Genomic DNA, 24,362 nt, shown 5'->3' on the forward strand with positions numbered 1-24,362 from the left:
AGTGTCAAACCGTGTGATTTGTGTGTTTGCATTCCAGTTGTGCGTCGTGTGCTTCCTCTCTGCTGTGTTTTTGTGCAGACGGGGGTTCAGACTGCAGTTCTGCACAGATGCTGGATCAGACGGCTCACACAGAGACAGAGAAAACCATTCTGATCACACACTCAACACGCTAAAAGACGTGATGCATCTGCGCAGGGCTGAAGAATTTAGTCTAGCTTATTTACAATTTTGACTTTAGCCTGTTACAAAACCATTTTTAAGAAATATTATGTTTCCAGAAGGGCGACACCGTGGCTCAGTGGTTAGCACTGTCCCCTCACAGAAAGAAGATCGCTGATTCAAGTCTCGGCTGGGTCAGTTGGCATTTCTATGTGGAGTTTGCATATTCTCCCCGTGTTGGCATGGGTTTCCTCCAGGTGCTCCAGTTTCCCCCACAGTCCAGACACATGCGCTATAGGTGAATTGAATAAACTAAACTGGCCGTAGTGTGTGAGTGTGTGTATGGGTGTTTTCCAAGTACTAGGTTGCAGAACCGGGAATAGTTGTCAGTTCATTCTGCTGTGGCGACCCCTGCTAAATAAAGGGACTAAGCAGAAGGAAAATGAATCAATAGTATCTGGATGCAGCCTTTACAAGGCAAGCTGAGATTGGATCACTCAGCGATGCAATGTCAGACACAATGCACTCAAATGGAGTGAGTGATGTCACTTTGACAGGTAGGGTTAGGGGTGGGGTTAGGTGAGCCCATTAAAAAGCATTGGATGCAGCCCAGATTGCACTGCACCAGGTCTGCAGCCAGACCCCTCTCAAATGAATGAACGAATGATGTTTCCAGAAATATACATATCTTCATAGTGACCTTGAAGTTATATTTCACCCAAAGATAAAAATTTACCAACACTCAAGTAAGTCTAAACTTTAACTTCTGTTGAACATGAAACAAGATACTCTGAAAAATGTTCTGAAGAAAAAAGCCATTCATAATAGAAACCAATACATTTTCTATATAGGCAAAAAATAATACAGTCTATGTTTTTGACCGTGTTCCAGACCAAAGGAAATATACTATATGTGTGAAAGCACCCAAAATCCATATACCCGGCGCAATGCGGCACAATATTAGTCGCAATTGTTGTTTGCTAGTTTAAGCTTGGCACAAGGGTCATTTTTGACGTTTTGCACCACGTTATTTTAATAGCAAATGCATTTGCGCTCATATGTGTACCCATAGGCGTTCTGGTCTAAAAAAGGAGGCGTGTTGAGGCGCATTGCTATTTTGAAGAGCTAAAATAGACTGTTCAATAGATAAGCTGAGAGGAGGTCTAAAGTCCAGTGCAGAGAGCGTATATCAAATACCTTTATCTTTACACATGAAAAAGAATTAAAGGATTAAAATATTACAAAAATTATTGTTTTCTACATAAATATAAAAACCATACTCTCATGCCTACTTCAACTCAAGGGGCTTTTTCATTTTATTCATGACAACTTGCTTTTGTATAATGTTATCATTATTAGTGTTACGTTCCCCTCAACTCTGTCTAGGGGGACACAGGTACGCAACAGAATGTTAGTGGAGTTTTGTGTGTGTGTGTGTGTGTGTCAGCAGGAAGGTCCCATGAGCAACCTCTCAAAGGATTAAACAAAAGAAATATGCAACCTAAATAAAGATTAACAAAAGATTTATTGAAGGATTAAGGGAGGGTTAAAAAAAACAACAACAAACAAAATTCTCTAACTGAGAGAAAGGGAACTAAATGATCTATAAAAGAAAAGAAAAGAAAAATACATAAAAAATACTCTCACTCCCTTACTAACATAAACAGGAGAAAACAGTTACAAAAAGGAAAATGGCACCCCCTTAATAACCCAATATAGTATTATTTATTATCTGCATATTTATATTTGTTTAATTAAAAACAAGCTTAGATTTGTCCACCTGTCAGGTTGTGAACCATATGGGGCACAGCATGTGTTTTTTTTTAAATAACTCAGTTTTTTGAGCACACTTTGTTATTATTGATCATTTAGTCCATTGCTGGAAATTACAACTGAATTTAGAAATAGTTTTGAAACAAATATTTTTGCTTAAAAAATGTAATTAATTGTGCATAGGCTAATGGACGTCTGTGCGTACAACACGTTTCCTTATCCACGAAAGAGAGTAAAAGTGAAAATAAAGAATGAGGAGGCTCATTTCTCATTCTCTCGCTGAAGATGCTCTGTTTAACTGTTTTCTCACTAGTAAATCGTTCAGTTTTTCCACTGGAGCGACGCAACTGGCTCTTAAAGGGAATGGGAGATGAGACTCTGATTGGTTTATTCTCAAAACACACCTATAACTCATTAAAAGAATAAGCTCAACCCTGTTAGACCATGCGCCACAGCACAAAGCAGATTTTTCCGTCCTTAAAATACCAAAAGTGGACTCTGACACACCCTTTATTGCTTTGGGCCCTGCGCTTTAGACTTTGCACCAAGATCGTCAAAATAGAGCCCAAAGTGTTTATTTTTGGGTGAGCTGTCCATTTAAAGGGGACCTATTATGCTCTTTTTTGACAAGATGCAAAATAAGTCTCTGATGTTCCTAGAGTGTGTGTGTGTGTGTGTGTGTGTGTGTGTGTGTGTGTGTGTGTGTGTGTGTGTGTGTGTGTGTGTGTGTGTGTGTGTGTGTGTGTGTGTGTGTGTGTGTGTGTGTGTGTGAAGTTTCAGCTAAAAATACCACACAAATAATGTTTTGTAACTCTCTGAAACTGACCCTTTTAGGCTTTGATCCAAATTGTGCCATTTTGGTGACTGTCACTTTAAATTCAAATGAGATTGTGCTCCTTTTAAAAGAGGGCGGAGCTACAAATTCATGTGTCAGCATAGTGGAAGATTCAAGACTAATGTCCTATGCTAATGAGGGAGAAATGGTCACTAGTGGGCGGGGCTGTCCCCCTCTAATGACACGTTCAAAGGGAGAACGTCAATCAAAGTGATTCTGCAGACTGTTTCTATCCAGTCTGATTATAAACAATAAATTAACACAATTTTATCATTAAAAGGCTGCTTATATTCACACAACTGTGTTTATTCATATTATTATTATAATTATAATATATTATATATTATTATTATTTATATTTATATTTGCATAATAGCTCCACTTTAAGACTTCATTATAAAGATTAGTGTTGTGTGTCTGGGCAATAATAATCTGCTAATTCAGCAAAACGGCTCATGGTATCATCCAATAAATATAATCCCGGTCTATTTCACACAAACCAACAAGCAAGAAGAAGAAAGAAGATATAGGGTACACACTGCCCCCTGCTGCCTACACAGTGCACTTGAAAAAGAGCTGCTGGGTTCACAGTGAAAGAGAACAGAGACATACAGCCACACATAATCCATAACAATAACTGCTACTGGCATATTCATAACCAACCACACACGTGCTTTATAGGCCAGAGCCTCCCTTACTAAAACATCATCTGAAGAAGATCTCTTTAAACAAAGTCAAAACTGTATAAATCATTCATACAAGCAAAGTGCAAACATTATCAAAACGTTGTGACAACATATTTTAGTGATCAGTTCAACACAGCTCTGCATTACCATCTGTACTGTATGTTCCTCATGAGTGCATTTCTTCGTATTAAACTCTGTCTAATAACAACTAAACATATCGATGAGATGGAGAAATCAAAGCATAGCTCTCCTCTGTAGACTAATATCAGAGCGCTGCCGACCTCCAGCCTTTATTTAAAGCAGACCAAGACAAAAACACAAAGACTATTACAGCTCATCGCTGTATTTATCCTCAAACATCTGTCCAACATTAATGTGTGCGTGTGTGTGTGTGCATATGTATGTGTATGTGTGTGCATATGTCCTTATGTTTGTGTAAATGCGTATAAAAGATATTTCTGCTGTTAATGTGACCACATCAGTGCATGTTAGACATCAGACGGCTGCTGTGTGAAGAACCAACAATCATCTACTTCATGATGCTTTCATTAAAAGCTTTTCAGCTTTATAGGCTGTGGGAGAAACTGAATGTTTCCACTGAGAGGGAAAAGTAGAGTAAAGAGGGGACAGATGGATGGACAAGCAAAGAAATAAACAAGTGAGAGAAAGAACAAAAGAAAGAATAAACAAACAAACAGACGAACAAAAACAAACAAACAAACAAACAAACAAAGAAACAAAAGAATAGGCAAAAGAATGAACAATGATTATTATCTTCTTATTATTATTAATGCTACTACTATTAATATTATTATTAAAGAATAAACAAAAACTAAATAGATGAAATACTGGACTAATAATTTAAGCAAATTGTATAAATAAAAACTTTAAATCAATAAAATACATTAAATAAAAAGAATATATAAAAAGACCAAACACGCAAATAAATAAAAACTATAAAATCAATGATGGAAAGAACGAAAGCAAAACATAAACGAAAGAAAGAAAGAAAGAAAGAAAGAAAGAAAGAAAGAAAGATAGATGAACGAACAAATGAATGATCAAAACAATCAAACAAATGAAAAAAACAAACAAATGGAAGAATAAATGAAAGAATTAACAAACGAATAAATGAATGAATAAAGGAACAAAAATGAGCAAATGAAAAATATGGATGAACTAATGAAAGAAAAAACAAATGAACAATAGAATGAATGAACGAATGAAAGAACAAATAAAAAATGAATGAAAGGACGAATGAACAAACGAACAGAGCGGATTAATGAAAGAACAAAAAAACAAATGAAATAATGGATGAACTAATGAAAAAAAACTAATTAACGAAAGAACGAACAAACAAATAAAGAAATAAATGAAAAAAAACTGAATGAATGAATGAATGAATGAATGAATGAATGAATGAATGAATAAATGAATGAATGAATGAATGAATGAATGAATGAATGAATGAATGAATGAAAGGACAAATAAACAAACGGACAAACAAACAAATTAATGAACAAAAGAACGAAAGAACAAACAAACAAACAAATGAACAAAAAAGAATGAAGGAATGAAAAGAAAGGAAAAGCCAATTGAATGAACAAAAGAATGAATGAAAGAATTAAAAAAAACAATTGATAGAATGAATTAAAGGACGAATGAACAAATTAATGAACGATTGAACGAATGAACAAAAGAGCAAAAGAACAAACAATCAAACAAATGATCAAATGAATGAAGGAATAAACAAACGAAAGAAAGAACAAAAGTATTAATGAACGAACGAAAGAATAAATTATCGAATGAAAGAACAAATAAAAATAAATAAAAGGACAAACAAACTAACGAACAAACTAAACAACAAAGGAACGAATAAAAAAGGATGGACTGATGAAAAAACAACTGAATGAAAGAACAAAAGACCAAAAGAACGAATGAACAATCAAACAAACAAACGAAAGAACAAATGAATGAAGCAACAAACAAACAAAAGAATGAAAGAACAAATGAAAAAATGAACAAAAAGACACAAGAAATAACAAATGAACAAATCAACAATTAAAGAAACAAACAAACAAATGAATGAACAAGCAAACGAAAGAACAAATAAATGAACGAATGAAAAAATGAATCAACGAATGAAAGACAGAACAAATGAAAGAATGAACGAGAGGACAAACAAACAAACAAATGAAAACATGGATAAGTTACTGAAATAAAAAAATAAACGCATGAAACAACAAAAGACTAAAAGAACAATCAAACAGTCGAATGAACGAACGAACATGCAAACAAACAAATGAAAGAATGAAAGTACAAATGAAAGAATAAATTAATAAAGAGCGAATGAATAAAAGAACAAACAAACAAAAAAATTTAAGTAAGAATGAAAGAACAAATTAAAGAATGAATTTGAAACAACGAAAGAACAAACGAAAAAACAAAATGAATGAAAGAACAATCGAACAAATTTAAAAAATGGATGAACTAATGAAAGAAAGGAAGAGCAAACAAATGAATAAATTAACAAATAAAAGACTGGACGAAAGAATAAGCAAACAAATAAAAGACTGCACAAATGAAAGTGCAAACAAACAAAGGATCAAACGAACAAACGACAGAATGATTTAACTTTTGAAAGAATGAACAATCAAACAAACGAACAAACAAAATAATGAGAAAACATTTGTTTCTATCTCATTATGCTTTAATTCTTCAGAAAGCTCCAAAGACAGAGTCCCCACAAACGGACCTTCACGCAAACTTGTACATTTCTCCACATCGACTCTTCCTCAGTTTGAACTCTACAACCATCAGCTCACTTTTGTCTATTTTTGTTTCCTCCAAAGGAAGTTTAAGAGAAACATCTCAGACAAAAGGCTCGACTACAACATTTAATTCCAATATTAAATATTTAGCATCCTGCCGCTGGCTAGAGAAAGCTGGCAGAGTGTGTCGTCTGTGCACACAAAGACTGAGGGATTAAATAAACAGATCTGTGAGCGACTCTTCTATAAACTGCTGCACAAAAACCATCAGGATTCCCCACATTTCTGTCTTTCAGAACAGCTGTGTTTTGTTTTCAACTCGTCCTGAGGCGTGTGTTGACAAGAAAACCTCTGACACACACTCACACACACGCTTTTCTGCCTTTTACACACACTTGAGTAGTTTAGAAGTGAAGTTTAGAGTCCTGCAATGCTTTCAAAAAGATGATTGGGTAAGAAAAATAATCTTGTTTGGCTTGGGATTAAGCTTTCTCTGGCCCCATGGCAGATCTTTTTCTCCTCTTCAGCAAAATTACTTCATTTGCTGGATATAAATATATCATTCATTCATTTTCCTTTTTGGTTTAGTCCCTTTATTCGCCACAGCGGAATGAACCGCCAACTATTCCAGCATGTTTAACACAGTGGATGCCTTTCCAGCTGCAACCCAGTACTGGTAAACACACACACACACTCTCATCCACTACGGCCAATTCAGTTTATTCCATTCCCCTATAGTGCATGTGTTTGGACTGTGGGGGAAACCGGAGCACCCAGAGGAAACCCACGCCAACACGGGGAGAACATGCAAACCTTCTTGCTGAGGCGAAAGTGCTAACCACTGAGCCACCGCGTCATGGACTATAAATATATCAAATCAAAATAAAAGAAATAAGAAAAACAAATAATTGAGCAAATAATAAATAGAATTAAGCTAAATAAAAACATATAAATATTTAATTTAAATTTTAAATAAAAAAAATTATATAAAAATGATAAATATGTACTCTTGCTTAGCATAAACCGACTTACTCAATGACTATAATAAATAAAAATAAAACCAAATAATGAAATAAAAAATTTAGTTAATAAATTAATTAATAGATAAAATATTAATGAAAATAAATATAAAAATAATCAAGATTTATTGGTTTAGAATAAACTGACTCAGTCATTGGCTAAAATAAATTGAAATAAAACTAAATAATAAAATAAATATGCAATTAATAAATAAATTAAATAGTAAACTAAAATGATAAATATTTATTTTTGTTTAGCATGAACAGACTAATTCAATGCCTTTATTAATTGTAAATAAATTGTAATAATTAAGTAAATATTAGTAAATAAATAAATAAATAAAACGGAAAAATTGATATAGTTTTATTAATGTTTAGCATAACCTTTTCACTGCCTAAACAAAAATAAAATAATGGTGTTTTTAAATAAATAAAAAACAAATATAAAGGAAAATTATACATTTTTATTTGTTTAGCATAAACTCACTTATTTACGAATATGCAAATGCAAAACTAAATATAGTAATTAATTCAATAAATAAATGTTCAACAAAATACAAATACAACTACAATTGATATAAAATACAATTTAAACAATAAAAAATATATATTTATTTATTTAAGTATGGATGAATAAATATATAAAAAATAATTTATATTATCATAATAATAATCAAATAAATAAATAAAAATAAATCTATTATAAATAAAAATATCTATTTAAATATTATGTGCTGTCATCATGACAAAGATAAAATAAAAAAATAACAATAAATCAATACATACATACATTTTTCATTCATTCTTTTTCCTTCGGCTTAGTCCTTTTATTTATCTGGTGTCGTCACAGCGGAATGAACCGCCAACTTATCCAGCATATGTTTTTCACAACGGCTTGCCTTCCAGCTGCAACCCAGTACTGGGAAACACACAAACACACTCATCTGTGGGGAAACCGGAACAACCGGAGGAAACCCACGCCAACACGGGAGAACATGCAAACTCCACACAGAAACACCAATTGACCCAGCCAGAACTCTTCTGTGAGGCGAAAATGCTTACCACTGAGTCACTGTATTACCTAAATACATTTTGAAAAAGGTGAATTATCGTTATTGTTAACTATAAACCAGCAAGAGCTTAGCAAGATCTTAAATTCTCAATTCAATTTGCATTTCAGAGCATTATCTTGACTGTATTGAGTGATCAAACCAAAATACTGCAGAACAAAATGTTTTCCAGCATAAACAACCCTAAAACGGGGGCTGAAAACGAGTCTCAGTCGCCCACTGTGGAAACATTCCTCATTTTCAGCTCAATAAATCAATGATTATGCCAGCGCTCATGTTCATCACATCACTTAATGATGCTTTGACATTTTTTAAAAGTAATTAGAGGACCTGCTGGCCTGCTGTCGACCCAGCGATCTGCCTCTGTGCGCTCAAGCGTGTTTTTCAAGCTTTTTTCTTCCTCTCAGACAGCCGTCCAGCGCTTTCCTGAGAGATTAACTCGTCTATACACCCGCAATCTTCTGAAAAGCCCCTGGGTTTGTGTCTGAGGGTCTCTAATGGTGTTTGTGGAGCAGGAGGAACAGGCTGACATGCAGACAAAAGCCCTGTTTTTGGTTGGTCTGGTTTTTGAAGCTGCAGTGTTTGTACCTGTCGGGACCTGAAGGACTGACGGACTGCAGAGGAATGTCCAAATTACTGCTCCATCACACGAGGTGAAGATAGTTGAAGTCAGAATTACACACGGAATTTTCACTGTATGTCTGTTAATATTTTTTCTTCTGGAGAAAATCTTATTTGTTTTATTTCGGCTAGAATAAAAGCAGTTTTTTTTTTAAACCATTTTAAGGTCAATATTATTAGCCCCTTTAAGCTAAATTTGTTTTTGATTGTCTACAGAGCAAACCACTGTTATACAATGACTTGCCGAATTACCCTAACTTGCCTAATAAACCTAGTTAAATTAAGCTGCATACTAGTATCCTGAAAAATATCTATTAAAATTTGATGTGCTGTCATCATGGCAAAGATAAAAGAAATCATTTAGATATTATTAGAAGACATGGGATCAGCTTTCACTGCTAAGCAGATGATACTCATTTATTTCAACTAAACCTGATGAGATGTCTGAACTCTGAGTGTATTAAAGATGTTTAAGACTTGATGACCAACAATTTCCTTCTCTTAAACTCACAAAACAGAATTCTTACTTATTGGGCCTAAATCCTGCACACAGCAGATCTCACAACTCGACCTGCAATTAGAGGGATACACACAGGGTTTTATATATTTCCATTTTTATTATTTATATAATGAATTATGTATATTATGAATAGAAATTCATATTATACATTTATTTATATTAAATATTCCTATATATATATATATATATATATATATATATATATATATATATATATATATATATATATATATATATATTGCAGTCAGAATTATAAGCCCCTCTGTTTATTTTTTCCCCAATTTCTGTTTAACGGAGGGAAGAATTTATCAACACATATCTAGACATAATAGTTTTAATAACTCATCTCTTATAACTGATTTATTTTATCTTTGCCATGATGACAGTAAATAATATTTGACTAGATCATTTTCAAGACACTCCTATACAGCTTAAAGTGACATGTGAAGGCCTAACTAGATTTCTTAGGTTAACTAGGCAGGATAGGGTAATTGGGCAAGTTATTGTATAAGGATGGTTTGTTCTGTAGACAATTGGAAAAAAAATTAGCTTAAAGGGGCTAATAATATTGACCTTAAAATTGTTTTTAAAAAAAATAAAAACTTATTTTATTCTAGCCAAAATAAAACCAGTAAGACTTTCTCCAGAAGAAGAAATGTTATCAGACACACTGTAAAAATTTCCTTGCTCTCTTAAACATAATTTGGAAAATATTTAAAAAAAAAAAAAAATCAAAGGGGGGGGGCTAAATATATATATATATACCCTATCCTGCCTCAGAATATGTGTGCTACCCAAATAATAAGTCTTTGAAAATGGGTTTCTCAAGCCAGGTGGCTCATTAGACCAGGGGCTTATCTCCTGTTTCCAAATGCATCACAAACTGCTTGACAAACTGTCCTACTATGATAATTGGTGATGAAAATAAATGATGTTCAATAAGATGTACTTGTGTTTACTAACAGTTTATTCAGTTAAACATGAGTTGTGAACTGTCGGCCTACATAAGCTTTTTTTTTGATCACCTTAATCCAACTAAAATCATAACTGAACTAAACAGAACACACACACAAACACACATCGCGAAATGAAAAAGTTTTTTTCTTTAAATTTGGCGTGCAATATTAAATTTCAAAACACTCTCACCAGTCCTTACTCCTTATTTGCGTCTAATACCCCAGTTTGTCAAAGGGGCATGAATGAAATGTTCATGAGTTAAAGTGAAACTGCCAAACTGTAGTTAAAGTCAGGCATCCGGTTGATTTGATTCAGAAGGGCACTTTTTTGTCAGACGGCTCACCAGTCAGGTATACATCCGCACTAAAATATCAAGGTGCAAGTCATCATAGCTTGCGTAGAACAGACCCAGCTCCCAACCCAACTTTGAGAATAGATTAACTGCGAAATTTTATTTATCGCGCGATAAGAGTCTTGCGTAAATGCAGCATGTTAACGGCAATAACGGCCCACCACTTATATATATATATATATATATATATATATATATATATAGATAGATAGATAGATAGATAGATAGATAGATAGATAGATAGATAGATAGATAGATAGATAGATAGATAGATAGATAGATAGATAGATAGATAGATAGATAGATAGATAGATAGATAGATAGATAAATAGATAATTTTGCATTAGTAACAGTGACCAAATACATTTACTCATGAAAAAACAGCTGATAAATGTGGAATGTGTCAGAGTCCCCTGAGGAGTGTAAAGCAGGTGCAGATCAAGTTCACTTATGAGTGTTTACTGAAGAAGAAAAAGAGCTGTAGACTGACTCTGATCTCAGATCAGCCAGTCGGATCAGCTGTAGACACTTCAGTCATCACCACACACTTACAGTACCAGACAGAACACCCGGCTGTAAAGAAAACAGCACTACCAATGCTCTACAGACTATTCTGGCTGTGGATGATTAGTTTGTTCTGTTGTTTCTGGAGCATCAGAAAAGCGTACAAAGCCTCAGCTCATTTGCATTTAAATAACATAAAAATGCATATACACAATGCCATGTTTTTACTCACACCAAAAACCGGTAAATATATTAAGTAAGAGTTAAAGTACATTCAGGAGGTGGTTATCTCAGATTAAAGCTTGACAGGTTTTGATGCTCTGTTTAACTGTTTTCTCGCCAGTGAAGCGTTCAGTTTTTCCACTTACAAAGTCGCCATGTAAATAGCAAATGCGCCATGGAGCGACGCAACTGACTCTTAAAGGGGATAGGCAGTGTTGGGCAAGCTGCTTGAAAAATGTAGTGAGCTAAGCTATTAGCTACTCTACTTAAAATGTAGCTTAACTACACTAAAGCTACCCCCTGGGAAATGTAGCAAGCTAAGCTAAAAGCTACATGGCAAAAGTAGCTTAGCTACATCTAAGCTATATTTGCAATTTTTATTTTTAAATCGAAGCAACTTAAATCCCAGTCAATTCTATCTTAGTGATCAATAAAACTGTCAATGAAACATATGAGGCAGAATAGTTCAGTTCAGTTATTTACTGTAAATAATATGCTGTACTAAACAGAAACACATTATAGTATACAGCAGCACAAACAAAAAATACAATAAAAGCAGCTGTTACACATTTAAATACTATAGTAATTTATAGTAAAGAGAAATATTTTGACATGAGCATTATGCATATTGTATATATACAGTTGAAGTCTGAATTATAAGCCCCCTTTGATTTTTTTTCTTCTTTTTAAAATATTTTCAAAATGATGTTTAACAGAGCAAGGAAATTTTCACAGTATGTCTGATAATATATTGTAATTACCCCAAGGGTCGCAAACCAATAGAACTAGTAACTATAGGCTGCTATAGTAACTATAAACGATTTTTTTCTCCTCAGCGGTTATGGATAAAATATGGTAATTCTTATGGTTTAATAAAAATAAATAGATTTTTGGAAATCACTAGGCGACCCCCCTTCATTGTCCTGCGACCCTTCGGGGGTCCTGACCCCCACTTTGAGAACCACTACGGTAGACTATCCAAAACAAATATAGCTTAAGGGGGTTAATATTGACCTTAAAATGATTTTTAAAAAATTAAAAGCTGCTTTTATTCTAGCCGAAATAAAACAAATAAGACTTTCTCCAGAAGAAAAAAACATTGGGAAATACTGTGAAAATGCCCTTGTCCAGATGGAGTGTGTGTGATGTTAAACACATGTTTCACAGCAAGAGACTTGTAAAATACACACGTGAGCATGAGAAACTGCATTATCCGGAAGTGTGGATGAGTTACTGCTAAAACCACTGATTACCTGTTATATCTGCTAACCAGAGCCAGAACCAACATAGAGCCAACCGACAATATATACACATTAACTGAAACAAAATATATGTAAAATACTTTATAGTAAATATTATTAAATACAAATAAATATTCATTCATTCATTCAGCATATGTTTTACACAGCGGATGCCCTTCCAACTGCAACCCATCACTGGGAAACACCCATACACTTCCATTCTCACACACACATAGACTACACACAATTTAGCTTACCCAATTCACCTACAGCGCATGTCTTTGGAGCACCCGGAGGAAACCCACGCCAACACGGCGAGAACATGCAAACTGGCCCAGCCGAGGCTCAAACCAGCGACCTTCTTGCTGTGAGGCGACAGCGCTACCCACTGCACCACCATGCAGCCCCAAATTAAATATTGTTAAATAAATATTATATTAAAAAAACTAAATTAATATATAATATATATAACAATGCATATAATTATAAACATTTTAATATATATAAACTGTAAAAGAAAGAATCCATCATGCTATTTTATCATAAACATTAGGCTCAGTAAATCCAACTGCAGTTTTAGTGTCCATGCAGATAATCTTCAGACAATTCATTGCACAACTTACAAGAGTCGAGTACATCAACCGTTCATTTCCACAAACAATCTGTCATCACCGCTGCTTTCCCAGACCCTACTCAGCAATATTAATCTCTCCGGCATATTTCCTGCTCTCTATGTGTGCTAAACTCCTGATAAACACGTGCCTATCGAGTCCCAAGAGTCCCAATACTTGATTATAAGTAAAAAGCAATGAAAGAGTGATCCAAGAATCCAGACGGCGACATGTATTTAGTGCAAATATGTGCTGCGCTCTTTCCTCTTATCAAAATAAACACACAATAAACATGAGAAAACAGCGGTTCAGAAAGCATCTGATCATGGTGATATGAAAAGCATATGAGATATCTCAGAAAGCATATGAGATATCTTAGAGCACAAAATAACTAATTTATTTATTCATTCATTTTTATTTATTTATTTATTTATTTATTTTATTAATTAATTTTAATTATTTGATATATTTTTTATTGGTTTGCATTTATTTATTTTTTATATGTTTTACTATTTTTATTTCTTATCGATTCTTGTTTATTTATTTATTAGTTCATTTTGTATGTGTGTGCGTGTGTGTGTATATATTATTAAAAATAAAAAATATATATACACAACGAAATAATAAATAAATAAAAAACAAGAATCAATAAGAAATAAAAATAGTAAAACATATGAAAATAAATACATTTATATATAAATATTTATATTAGTTTACCTTTTATTTTATGCATTTTTATTTATTCGTTTTTATTTTTTATTTTAACTATTTTTTATTTATTCTAAATGATTTTAATGTATTAAATTATCACTAAATTAAACTGAATTTTAGATTATTTTTATTTTATTTTATTTATTTTTATTTTGTTTAATTTCATTCATTCATTTTCTTTTCAGCTTAGTCCCTTTCTTTATCAGGGGTCACAACAGCAGATCGAACCGCCAACTTTTCCAGCATTTGTTTTACACAGCAGATGCCCTTCCAGTTGCAACTCAACACAAAGAAGCATCCATACAACCTTGCATTCACACACACACACACTACGGCCAATTTAGCTTACTCAATTCACCTATACAGCATGTCTTTGAACTAGTGGGGGAAACTAGAGCATAATTTAATTTAATTTAATTTAATTTAATAATTTTCTTTTCGGCTTAGTCCTATTATTAATCTGGGGTCGCAATTATTTTATTTAATTTAATTCACAACTTAAAGAGAATGTTCAAGGAATGTTCTTCTAACTTACAGCGAACATTCCACTTTCCATTCCAACATTCCAACATTTCCGGCCAACCAACAGAAAACATTCTGGGAACATTCTGGCAACCAAATATTGTAATCTGGTCTGTGACCTCAGCTGAACTCCCTGACAGCTCAGTATTTATAACTCTGGGTCTTGTCGGTCAGATGTCCATTCATAACTCTGTAAAACCGACAACTCTGACCGTCCTGCTCCATTAACACCAGCAGATCCTCCATTTGACCCACACAGTGAACATGACCCAACACTTCTGCTCAAACAGCCACATCCTTCACTGTCAACAAAACACGTCTGAACTTTTATACTTTAGCATTTACACTTTTTTTATATTGAGTTATTAATTATTATCAGGGCCAGACAGAACTATTTAATATTTCTGTGTGGAATTTTAAAGCAAATATGTGAATTTATATGGAATTGTTTTGGGAGATTAAAAAAAATTTTTTTAAGGGAAGTGAGTGGGCACTGGTCAAACGGTGCTTTTGAAAACATTATTGGTTGGGTTTAGGGAAGGAGGAGGGTGGGGGGATCGGTCAGTCAGTGAGTCGACAGCGGCCTCTGGTGGATTTACACAAGAAATAAATAAATCATTTGCCTAATATGAAAACTAAATGAATACATATTTACACACATTTATGAAATAGAAATAAACGAAACTGAATATAAATAAATATATGTAAATTAAAAATAAAAAAATAAATAAAATTATCAAAAAATAAATGGGTTCTGAAAGTGGTAAGATAAAATAATATAAGTTGTAAAATAAAATAAAAATAATTAATATTTTTCAAAAAGAAAGAAAAAAAGAATAAAATTAAATGAAAATTTAAAAGATCAAAAAAAATAAATGTGTTCAGAAATAAAAGATAATTACAAAAAATGCACTAAATAATGGTCTAATAAAAATATGCAGATGCGCCCTGTCATTTACAAAAATTTATATGATTTTTTGTCAAGTTTAATTGGTTTTATTATCTTTTTACAATTAAAATTAATCATTTATTATCTAATAATCTGATTCAATAGGTATAACATTTATATACTGCTCATAAATGAGCGCACCACAATTTGACAATTAATATTTACAAAAATATTTCAACAAAATTATATATATTCTTTGCTTTTCTTGATTTTTCCTCTTTTTTACATATTTATTTTATATTTTTCCCTAACATACACATTTGGGCTACTATGTTTTGGACTGTTATCATTAATTATTTTGTTAGATGAGCTCCAGATTTGGCTTCAGTATCAACTAAACTAATGTATATGCACAAATATAATATTGTAAAGCATCCAACAGAAAATGTTAATTTGAATGAGAGATCTGTGAGAGATGTACTCATATATGCTGAGCACTGTATATTTCACACATAAAATAAAATAAAAACACAAAAAATAAATAAAATAAATAAAATATCTTTGTCTTTAAATAAACAAATAGATTTAAAGCATGTATAAAACAATAAGCGCACATCATTTATATTTGAGAACAAATATAACACTTGTCTAACTTATTCTACTTGCACACATTGCAGTTTGCCAATTTCTGTAACACACCCAAAAAAAAAAAATCCAAAAGTAGGACAAGATTGGCCAAGAATTTCCTGCGGTGTGCAGATTATCAGCTAAAAACAACATCCTCCATTATTAGCATCCTCTCTCACAGCCAACCACTCAAAATACAGATCACATTCTTGACTTTTAATGCATTACAGACTCCAACAGACCCAGAAAAAACACTCCGCTGAGGGGAAACTCAATGTTACAAATATTATTAAACCAAAAAATCATTTTAAATACTCTTTATATTTATGTATATATATATATATATATATATATATATATATATATATATATATATATATATATATATATATATATATATATATATATATATATATATATATATATATATATATATATATATATATATATATATTTATATTTAGATACACTTTATAAACACTCCAAAAAATACTGCTTTCTACACAATCGATTTGTGTTAAACAACATGAAGTTACCTTATTATTTGTTACAAAGTAGATTGAACATAAAACAATTAAATTGTTTGAGCTCATTAAATATATAATTTAAACAAACAGCAAATGTCATGTTTTGAGTGTATTTTCTTGAGTGGTGTTTACACATGAAAAAAATAAAATATACAGTATAAGAAATGCATATCAGCTGATATACAGTGGAAGGGAAAAAAATGTACCGTATTATCTTACCATATTGGCAGCTGGGGCCGCTGAATCCTGCTGGACACACACAGAGCTGAGCGGAACCTTCTTTACACTGACCGCCATTAAAACACACACCAGACCTGCAGACCGCTGGAGGACACAAGACACAAAATAGATTAATTAAAATCTGAATTGTGTGTTAAATTAAATTAAATTAAATTAAATTAAATTAAATTAAATTAAATTAAATTAAATTAAATTAAATTAAATTAAAAATGTTAATTAAATTTAATGTTAAATTTTTTAAAAAAAATTAATTGGTTCAAAAATCTAATGAAAAAATAACTTAGCATGACCATTTAAATGAGCATTGAAAACAAAACTAAACAAAAGTGTTAAAAAATACAACAAAATAAAAACTAAGTTTTTCAAATTAAATTAAATTAAATTAAATTAAATTAAATTAAATTAAATTAAATTAAATTAAATTAAATTAAATTAAATTAAATTAAATTAAATTAAATTAAATTAAATTTAATTAAATTTAATTAAATTTAATTAAATTTAATTAAATTAAAAATAAAATGTAAAACGATCAAAAAATAAACATTCAAAAATTAAATACAATAAAACAAAATAATAATATTTAATTTAATTTTAACTAATAATATTAAATTTAATTCAATTTGGACTTATTAAAAAAATGTGTTCAGAAATAAAAGTAACTTAAAAACATTAAAAGTATATAATATAAAATGTAAACTTATAAAAAACATAGATGGGTTCAGAAATAAAAAAGTAAAACAAAAACTAATAAAATGAAAATTTTAATTAGAAAAAAAATGTGTTTATAAAATCAAAAATAAATAAAAATGTATAAAATAAAATGAAATTTTAAATTATCAAAAATAAATGTGTTCAGAAATTAAAAGTAAGTAAAAAAACAAATAAACAAATAAAATGTCAAATAAACATAATAATAAATGTATAACAAAATAAAATAAAAATAACAAAAAATTAAATAAATGTATTTAAAAAATAATAAAATAAAAAATTACAGAGGAAAAAAAAATTAATAAGCATTAAAAATAAAAATAAATAAAAATAAAAATATTAAAATAAAATAAAATGTAAAATTATCGAAAAATAAATGTGTTCAGAAAAAATTAATTCAAATTTAATCTGATAAAATAAATGATCAAATGAAAATAAATCCGTTTAAAAATAAAATATTATACCACACAGGTCATTTCTACCACTGTGATGGACAATCAGTCTTTTTAACTGCAGCCATTGTTGGTGATTTGGATAGACCACCCAGAACATACATTTACATTTACTGCTTTAGTCACTGCTGTTGTTCTAGAGGTCAGTTCTGGACACTTTTGGATGAGGATTGTCAAGTGTCTGTTGTGTTCAAGTGGAAGGAAGTCTTCAAGAGCACTTTAATATAAAACAATTAAAAGTCAATTGGTTTTCCTCAAGAAAAAAAAAGGTAATTTTGGTGAAGCCAGAAAGAGCCGGCAGTAAACTGATGAAGTTCTGCAGATATTTAGACTTAATGAGAAACATCCCAGTCAACAAGCCTTACAGAATTAAACCTTCATGTGTGTGTTTTATGGGTTCCAGTTGTGTCATGTATTGCAAATTAAAATTAACCCCCCACCCCCCCAAAAAAAACACTGAACATTAGTTTCATACAAACAGGCAGGAACAAACATGCTAATATAAACATGTAAGACTTTAAAAATACACAATTGTTTAATTATTATATATTATTATAAAATATTCATTCATTCATTTTTCATATGTTTTGTGCAGCGGATGCACTTCCAGCTGCAACCTAGTACTGGGAAACACTCATACACTCTCATTCACACACACTCATACACTATGGCCAATTTCTTCAATTCCCCTATAGCGCATGTGTTTGGACTGTGGGGTAAACTGGAGCACCCAGAGGAAATCCACACCAACACAGGAAGAACATGCAAACTCCACACAGAGTTTGCATGTTATTGTGTGGAATCCACTATTTGTTAAATGAGGTGAATTATTGGCTTTCGAAAGCAGGAAATCATCAAAACGCAGTCAACATTTTGGAAATCAAAGCCACAGACTGTAAATACAGTAAATGAAGCGTTTGCTGATGTTTATGCTGTACTGAATCACACACTGTCATGTTTATCATTTTACATGTGTCTGCAGTTCCTGACCACATCAACACGTTTCACTGTTTGATTTCCAAGACATGTACAGAAGATTTGTTTTTGCTTTCTTTATCAATCTATTTTTGATTAAAAAATAATTAATTTATTATAATTATTATAATAAACAATTTCTATCAATTTATTCAGTCATTGACAGTCTTACAACCAGATTAGAGAAACAGCAGCATTATATATTCATTATATCAATAATTCTCCTCAAGATCCCTTTAAGTATTAAAATCAAGAAAAAATATGATTTAAAAAGATCTCAAATAAAAATGTACAGTTGATTTATAAAAATATTGTAATTATTATCGATAATGATATTATTCATATGAATAATATTGTCAATATTATCAAAATAGTTTGCAATATTGTAATTTCATTTACTCATTTTAATAATTTGCATTCATAAACAAATTATAATAAGTAAATGAATATTCAAATAACATTTTTTGCTAATTTACAACATATAAAAAGTCATATTTGAATACATAAATATAAATATTATGATATTTTAATAAACTAACTACCACTACGATACAAAACTAATTTAAATATTGGTAAAGGAATATTAAATATAAATATATATTAGTTATAAATATAAATACAAAAATTATTTATGTAATAATAATAATAATAATAATAATAATAATAATAATTCATTCATTCATTCATTCATTCATTCATTCATTCATTCATTCATTCATTCATTCATTTACTTTTCAGCTTAGTCCCTTTATTATTCTGGCATTGCCACAGCGGAATGAACCGCCAACTTTTCCAACATATGTTTTACGCAGCAGATGCCCTTCCAGCTGCAACCCATGACTGGGAAACATTCACACTCATACGATTTAGTTTACCCAATTCATCTTTACCACATGTCTTTGGACTGTGGGGGAAACCGGAGAACCCGGAGGAAACCAACGCCAACACAGGGAGAACATGCAAACTCCACACAGAAATGCCAACTGACCCCGCCGAGGCTCTGACCAGCGACCTTCTTGCTGCGCCACTGTGACACCTTAGGAATTTTGAAACGTTTTTAATAAAAACGATTTTATAGAAACTACAAAGATGGCTTTTTAAATATAATTATTTAATAATAATTATTATAATATTAAAGAAACAACTCTAAGGTAAACAATAAAATAAATACATTTTTATTAAAGTCATTTTAGTAACAAGATTCATACTTTTTAATACAAATGAACTAATAGAAACTAATGGCCTTTCAAATAATCTTCTTCTTATTATTATTAATATTATTATTATTAATTATATATTATATATTATTAATCATATTATATAATATTTAAGAAACACCTTTAAATTAAATAATAAAACAAACTATTAAAGATGTTTTAGTAACAGGATTTATGTTTTTAATACCAATGATTTTATAGAAACTAGAAGTGACTTTTTAAAAATGATGATTATTATTATTATTATTAACATTATTATTATTATTATTATTATTATTATTATTATTATTATTATTATTATTATTATTAACAATATACTTTTCAAGATATTTTTTAATACAAATGAAATCATAGAAACTAGAAGTGGCTTTTTAAAATATGTAAATGAATCAAATACATATCAATAATTGTTTTGTGTTTATTTATGCATTTTGCGTGTGTTTGCAAGCTCTCACATCCTCACATTCATTCATTCATTCACTCACGTAAAATTAAACTGGCCATCTGCCCTCACTAGTGTTCATAGCTACTATCCTCCACTTGTGGAAGTATGCAGACTACAGCTGTCCTCTAAAACCCTCTTAAGAGATTGTCTCCTGGTCCGTTTAGCGCAGTAAAACTCCTCAAAAGACAAACCAAAGTCTCAGCAGTCAAACTATTAGAGGGGCTTCTCTTCAGAGCAGAACAATAAACATGAGTAGAGCAGACGAACAAACGGCTGAAATCCAATTACTGATCAGCGCTTCGCTAAACTAAACAAACAGTTCAGACAAAGACGGATCAGGCCTTTGTTAACTATAACAATAGCTTGAACAAACCACTGAGTCTAAATATTAAACTGTGATGTGGAATTTGTGTGGTAAGTGCTACATCAGGATCCCTGCACTGAAATAAATGATTCCTTGGATTTACTAAAGTCTTTTAAGGACATTTTCACTGTATGTTGATAGTAACCAAGGAAATTTATATATGCAAAGAAAACTAATCTAATTAGATTATTAATGTTCGTTGAGACAAACTTTGAGGCTGGCTTGTGAAAGCATGTTGTTAATAGTTTATTTAGTTTAAACAGTTTTAAAAAGGATAGATAGATAGATAGATAGATAGATAGATAGATAGATAGATAGATAGATAGATAGATAGATAGATAGATAGATAGATAGATAGATAGATAGATAGATAGATAGATAGATAGATAGATAGATAGATAGATAGATAGATAGATAGATAGATAGATAGATAGATAGATAGATAGATAGATAGATAGATAGATAGATAGATAGATAGACCCCCGCTTCTCTACGATGTTCTGATGCTGAGATACAGCTGCTGTTATATCGTTGCTAGGTTAGTCTGTTTTGTCACTATGGAGTTGATTGACAGCTTAGACTGATGATGTATCTAAGCTTCTTGCCAGTATAAACAGTTAAAAACAACCCCCATGTCTCTATCACACTTCAGCATGACGATATCAATCTGAACCTCTAAAATGGCAGTCTATGGGACAGTTGCTAGGGTGCAGAATCTGGTTGTTAGGGAGTGGCTGGAAAGTTAAAAGGCCATCAGTGATTGGTTGCTGGCTAGGCTGAGTTAACTGAGCTCAGCCATTCATCTGTAGGACAGTCTGATGCAGAGTTATGAGGTCACAAAATTTGATCCAATGTAAAGTCAATGACAGTCTTTTGCAGTGGAAGTCTAAGGGACAGTTTCTAGGGTCCCAAAAGTAGTTGCTAAGGCGTGGCCAGAAAGTTAAAAGTTTATCATTTATTGGCAGATAGGTATTCTGAGTTAAATGAGCTCAGTTAAAAGTCTGTGTGACAGTCTGATGCAGAGTTATGCGGTCACAAAGTTTGGTCCAATGTTAAGTCAATGGGATTTTTCCGATGGTCCCGGGACGTTTTTTGGAAAACCGAAAGTCAGATCAGTCGAAAAAGATATAGCAACCCGAGTCAGACTAGTTTGGAGGTCTGGTGTGAGTTTGGTGGTCATAGCTCAAAAGTTCTAGGAGGAGATGCGTTTTGTTTTTTAGTCTCAGAAGAAAAATAGGATAACAGTAGTCTGGCTTGCTACACAAGCCAGCCTAATTAGTTTCCAAATTAAGTTATGTGTAATAAAATGAAATGACGCAGGGTAAAAGTATTGAACACATGAAGAAAGGGAGGTGGAGTTCAGCAGTAAAAGCCCAGACAGCAGCTGAAACCTCTCAGTAGGCTGGATTGCTGTATTGCTCTGTTTGCTGGCTGCCCAGCATCCTCTATTAACAAACTTCAGGAAGTACAAAATGCAGCTGCCAGAGGTCTTACCAGGTCTGGAAAATATGATCATATCACTCCAATTTTATCCTCCTTACACTGGCTGCCTGTTAAGTTTTATATTGATTATTAATTATTGCTTCTTACCTATGAAGCTTTAAATAATATAGCAACTGTTTATCTAACCAACCTTCTTTCTCGCTACAATCCAACCCGCTCTTTAAGATCTCAAAACTCAAGGCTTCTGGTAGTACCTAGAATAGCAAAGTCCACTAAAGGAGGTCAAGCCTTCTCATTTATGGCTCCTAAACTCTGGAATAGCCTTCCTGATAATGTCCGAGGCTCAGACACACTTTCGCAGATCAAAACTAGATTAAAGACCTATCTGTTTAGTAAAGCGTACACACAATGCATCGCATAGTGGTATGATGCATGAATGTGCTCCACACATCCTGTTTACATACACTATGAACAGCCGCTATGCTGATTATTCTCTTTATTCTCTATTTCCCCCTAGGGATACTCATCCTGAGGCCCCCAGAGATTATGCAGTGCCGCTGAAGCGATTCAAGACCTGTGAAGAGATGATCCCAAGGTTTCAATAATCCTGGACCAGGCCGTATCCTGAGCAGCTGCTGTGGTGGTCATGGAGGAGTGGAGAGCATGAGACTGATTCCTGTGAGACCCCAGGAACAGCAGAGTCTTCACTGATGTCCAGCGTTCTCCAGCCTCTGGCACATAAACTGCAGCTCTGCACAAGAAGTTTGGCCATAGGAGAAATGGTCATGCCCAAGTGAGCCTGGTTTCTCTTGAGCTTTTTTATCCTTCACTTTCTGCAATTGGGGAAGTTATTTCCTCGCCGTTTGTGGACTTGTGGAGCTGCGCATCAATGGATTTGCTCTTCGGTGTTTGGACTCTCAGCAGTGAATATTAAACCACACTGAACTTAACCTATCTAAACTGAACTGAACTTAAACACTGAACTACACTATTTTAATTCACTATAATCTTCTATGTGAAGCTGCTTTGACACAATCTACATCACAGGTGTCATATCCAGTTTCTGGAGGGCCGCAGCTCTGCACAGTTTAGTTTCAACCTTCATTAAACACACCTGATCAATTTAATCGAGTTCGTGTTTAAAACCTACAGGTGTGTTGGAGCAGGGTTAGAACTAAAGTGTGCAGAGCTGCGGCCCTCCCAGAACTGGAATTGACACCTGTGATCTACATTGTAAAAGCCCTATAGAAATAAAGATGAATTGAATTGAATAGTTCTTCGGAAACCCTCTGCCCTTCCTCAGTGTAAATGAATATCAGCTGCTTCAGTCAAGCATCTACACTAGCGGGAGAATAAAGATGCAGTCAGGGTGAAAGTGCGAAAGAACTTCATTTGTTTGAAACCGAAGCGTAATAAAGCGTATTAAACTAATTGCAAGTGATTTTGATTAAATTAATGCATCCCTGCTGAATAAAAGCATTAACTTCTAACTTGACTTTTACCCTGGTAAGTCATCACAACACACTGACTCCATTCAAATCCATACGAAAACCCAGAGCCAAGAGGATTACAGCCAATCATGACACTCATTTGCCTAACTCCACTGTGCTTTTCTTAGTTATGAAAGCCAAATATGTAATGTGTGACTAGTTCCTCCTGGCTTAACAACTACAAATTTAGACACATGAAGGTGTTCAAGCACTTTCTAATGTATAATCTGGACACGTTTACACTGAAATGAACTTAATTACTCTGAATTAGAACTATAAATCACTATGACCGACTCCACTTGTATCTCTAAACACCTCTATAGAAGCATAATCAGGACTTACTAGGATTAAAAGTCCAAAAATGGACTTTAAATCATCATGATTATGGACATTTGACATTGTCATGCTAAA

At 32.4% G+C, this 24,362-nt stretch overlaps 1 protein-coding gene across 1 annotated transcript in view; it reads right to left on the reverse strand.

Moving 5' to 3' along the window:
• Positions 1–24,362, reverse strand: part of megf6b (multiple EGF-like-domains 6b) — a 128,964-nt gene that overhangs the window by 91,010 nt on the left and 13,592 nt on the right. Inside the window, exon 4 of the mRNA XM_087274139.1 lies at positions 16,837–16,941. Within this exon, the coding sequence (XP_087130265.1) occupies positions 16,837–16,941 (105 nt within the window). The remainder of the gene's footprint in view (positions 1–16,836; positions 16,942–24,362) is intronic.

Source organism: Danio rerio, chromosome 11 (assembly GCF_052040795.2).
Source record: "Danio rerio strain M-AB ecotype USA chromosome 11, GRCz13ab, whole genome shotgun sequence".
NCBI classification, from domain to species: Eukaryota; Metazoa; Chordata; class Actinopteri; order Cypriniformes; family Danionidae; genus Danio; species Danio rerio.